This window comes from Dasypus novemcinctus, chromosome 30 (assembly GCF_030445035.2).
Source record: "Dasypus novemcinctus isolate mDasNov1 chromosome 30, mDasNov1.1.hap2, whole genome shotgun sequence".
In the NCBI taxonomy this organism is placed as follows: Eukaryota; Metazoa; Chordata; class Mammalia; order Cingulata; family Dasypodidae; genus Dasypus; species Dasypus novemcinctus.
This window is the reverse complement of record NC_080702.1, coordinates 11,548,093-11,550,630: the sequence shown is the minus strand read 5'-3', so window position 1 is coordinate 11,550,630 and position 2,538 is coordinate 11,548,093. Positions and strand designations below refer to the sequence as shown.

The 2,538-nt window shown below is 35.0% G+C and overlaps 1 protein-coding gene across 1 annotated transcript; it reads right to left on the bottom strand.

Moving 5' to 3' along the window:
* Window positions 1-368: 368 nt before the first annotated feature.
* LOC101427861 (vomeronasal type-1 receptor 4-like) lies at window positions 369-1,274 on the bottom strand. Its single transcript, XM_058290187.1, has one exon. It carries the CDS (start codon window positions 1,269-1,271, stop codon window positions 369-371), a length of 903 nt encoding a protein of 300 aa, XP_058146170.1. The 5' UTR covers window positions 1,272-1,274.
* Between the last annotated feature and the right edge of the window lie 1,264 nt (window positions 1,275-2,538).

Sequence of the window (2,538 nt, the reverse complement as noted above, 5' to 3'; positions counted from 1 at the left end):
GATATTTTCTTTTAGGTATTTTGAATCCCCCCCCCCCCCACACACACACACTCTCTTCCTTTATTATATAACTTGTGCAACAATTTGATATGTAGTGAATTTTTGGAAAAATATACTATATCAGGTAGAAACTTACATACTCGAAGACATACTTATGTAGTAATTGCATAATATTTCATTTTCAATTGTTGTTATCATTTGTTTATTCTTGTGGCAAAGGCAGGTTAGGTTGTCTTTTTCCTTGCACTTGAAGTGTGACTTTTCATAACAGTTCTTATGATAAACTAGGAGATGTATAAATCATAACTGAACATCTTGCAGAAACGTACATTTACATATTTCTGAAAAGATGGGGAATTCTGTACGCCTTACTTGGCAGAGTGGAACCTGAAAACACTGGGGTCACGACACATGAGAACAAAGGGGCTGAGAGATGGGAAACAGGAATTAAGAAGTGCAGCGGTGTCTACCAGCCACCAACTAGGATTATTTAAAAGAGCAAGACAAATCTGAAATATGGAGGAAAAGGTATAAAAAGTTACAAAAGTGCTCACCAGTAAAAGGATGTTTTGGGCAGCTCTGGACTCAGGGGAGGATCTGGGGGAGACATTGTTCCTATGAATATATTGGACCCTCTGCTTGTGCCTGTACAAGCTGCAAACCATGGAGCCACTGGCCCAGAGCATGAGCCCCAGACATAAAGCATCAGGGACTGATAACAACACTGCATAGAGTGAGTCTGAGATTTTGTCATGACGTACAGAAGCACAGTATCCAAAACTTTTAAGGTTTGTGATGTTTTTGGTGTTCTGTCTGCCGGACATATGCACTGGAAAAATAATATTTACTGCAATGTAGATGATCCAGCACAGGAAAAGGGAAAAACCAGTGTACTTTGGGGCTTTAAATTTCAACTCTGTCCACCGGGCATTCCTGGGACTGATCATGATGGCCTGGAAAATACTCAAGAGACAGGTGGTTCCAATGGACACCCCCCTTCCCACTCTGTGAAGATACAAAACAACTTTGCATACAAAATCATTGAACACATCTTTCAAATCAAATGCTGCCGTTGTTTGTGGTATTCCTTTACATAGAAGGACCAAGGAATTGGCTACTAACAGGTGCTTGACAATCAAATCTGTGGACCTTAATCTGCACCCAGTGAAGGAAAGGAAGATATAATGGCAAAAAAGTGAGAAATTCCCCAGCATTCCAAATACGGTTTGTAATAAGAAGATCATTCCTATTGCCAAATCCTTGGAGGCCATTTTGTCAGTTATCTGTGACTGATTATCTCAAAACCAGAAAATACTGCATTGGGAACATAAATCATGAGCTACATTTATCATCTCAATCAAAATACAAAATTCTCCACTTACTGTTAGATTGTACTTAAAGACATATTAGTTTTTCTTTAATTAAGAGATATCTAAGCATTGACTATATAAAGAGAAATTACTATGTATGAACTTCTGCTATCAAGTCTGTACATATACTAATTTCTATTTTCTTTGCAAATCCATGATGCACACACTGGAACTTTAATCATAAAGTTGAGGTTAATTTAGGCACAAAGAAGTTAAATGATTTGCAAAATTTACACCCTAGGTAGCTTTAACCACACATGCTATACTAAGGAAGATACCTACCTGTATTATTCAAATAATCTCTCTATATTTGTTCTTACAACCTATCATTTTATTTTAGATTGATGGCATTTTATTTAAAGCTTTCCAAGTAAGTATTGAAGTTATTACATAGCTCAATATCAGTTATGAATAAGGATTTAATGATTACAGTAAAATATGGATGTCCTCTTTGTAGCATATTACTACACAAACCTATGCTATGACAAAATGGATTTGGTAAATGCCTGATAAATTCTGATTTAAGATGGCAAGAGAAAGATTCCTTTGTTTTAATGTCAGGAAAAAAAAGTATAATGACATCTCTCACTGAACTTATTTAACAACATTAGGTCATGCTCTAATATAAGGGACTTGAAACGCTAAAGCATGATAAAATATCATGGAGTTGAAACTATATCCTTACTAATTGTGGATCATATATTTATCTATTACTATCTAAATTGAGTTACCAATAAGATAAATCTGTGAAAGATATCAAAATATAAGATGTATGAAAAATAGCATCTGTAAAGCGTGAAATCTTCTGCACTGTATAAATAAAAATAATAAGATTATGTTTGATAATCTGTTTTTAAAACAGAAAATATTGAAAGATATATTTGAGCCTAACAGACACTGTCTGAAAGACTTGTTAATAAAGTTACATTATCCTTAAATATTCCTTCCCTAACATCAAGGAGCAAAACAGTCTCACCATAATCAAGAGACCACAGATATTTTCAGTAAAGGCACATTTACTGTCTTCATGAAGCAATTCATAACCCCTGACTTAAAGAAAGCATTTCCTTTTTGTCAACTGTGGTTCAGATACACAATTTCTGCACAGGATTGGATGATTCCTGTTGATACGTCCTGTTCATTATTACAAACATGGATGTATTACATG

Coding starts and splice junctions, on each gene's coding strand:
- LOC101427861 (XM_058290187.1), bottom strand. CDS start 1,271: ATGGCCTCCAAGGATTTGGCAATAGGAATGATCTTCTTATTACAAACC.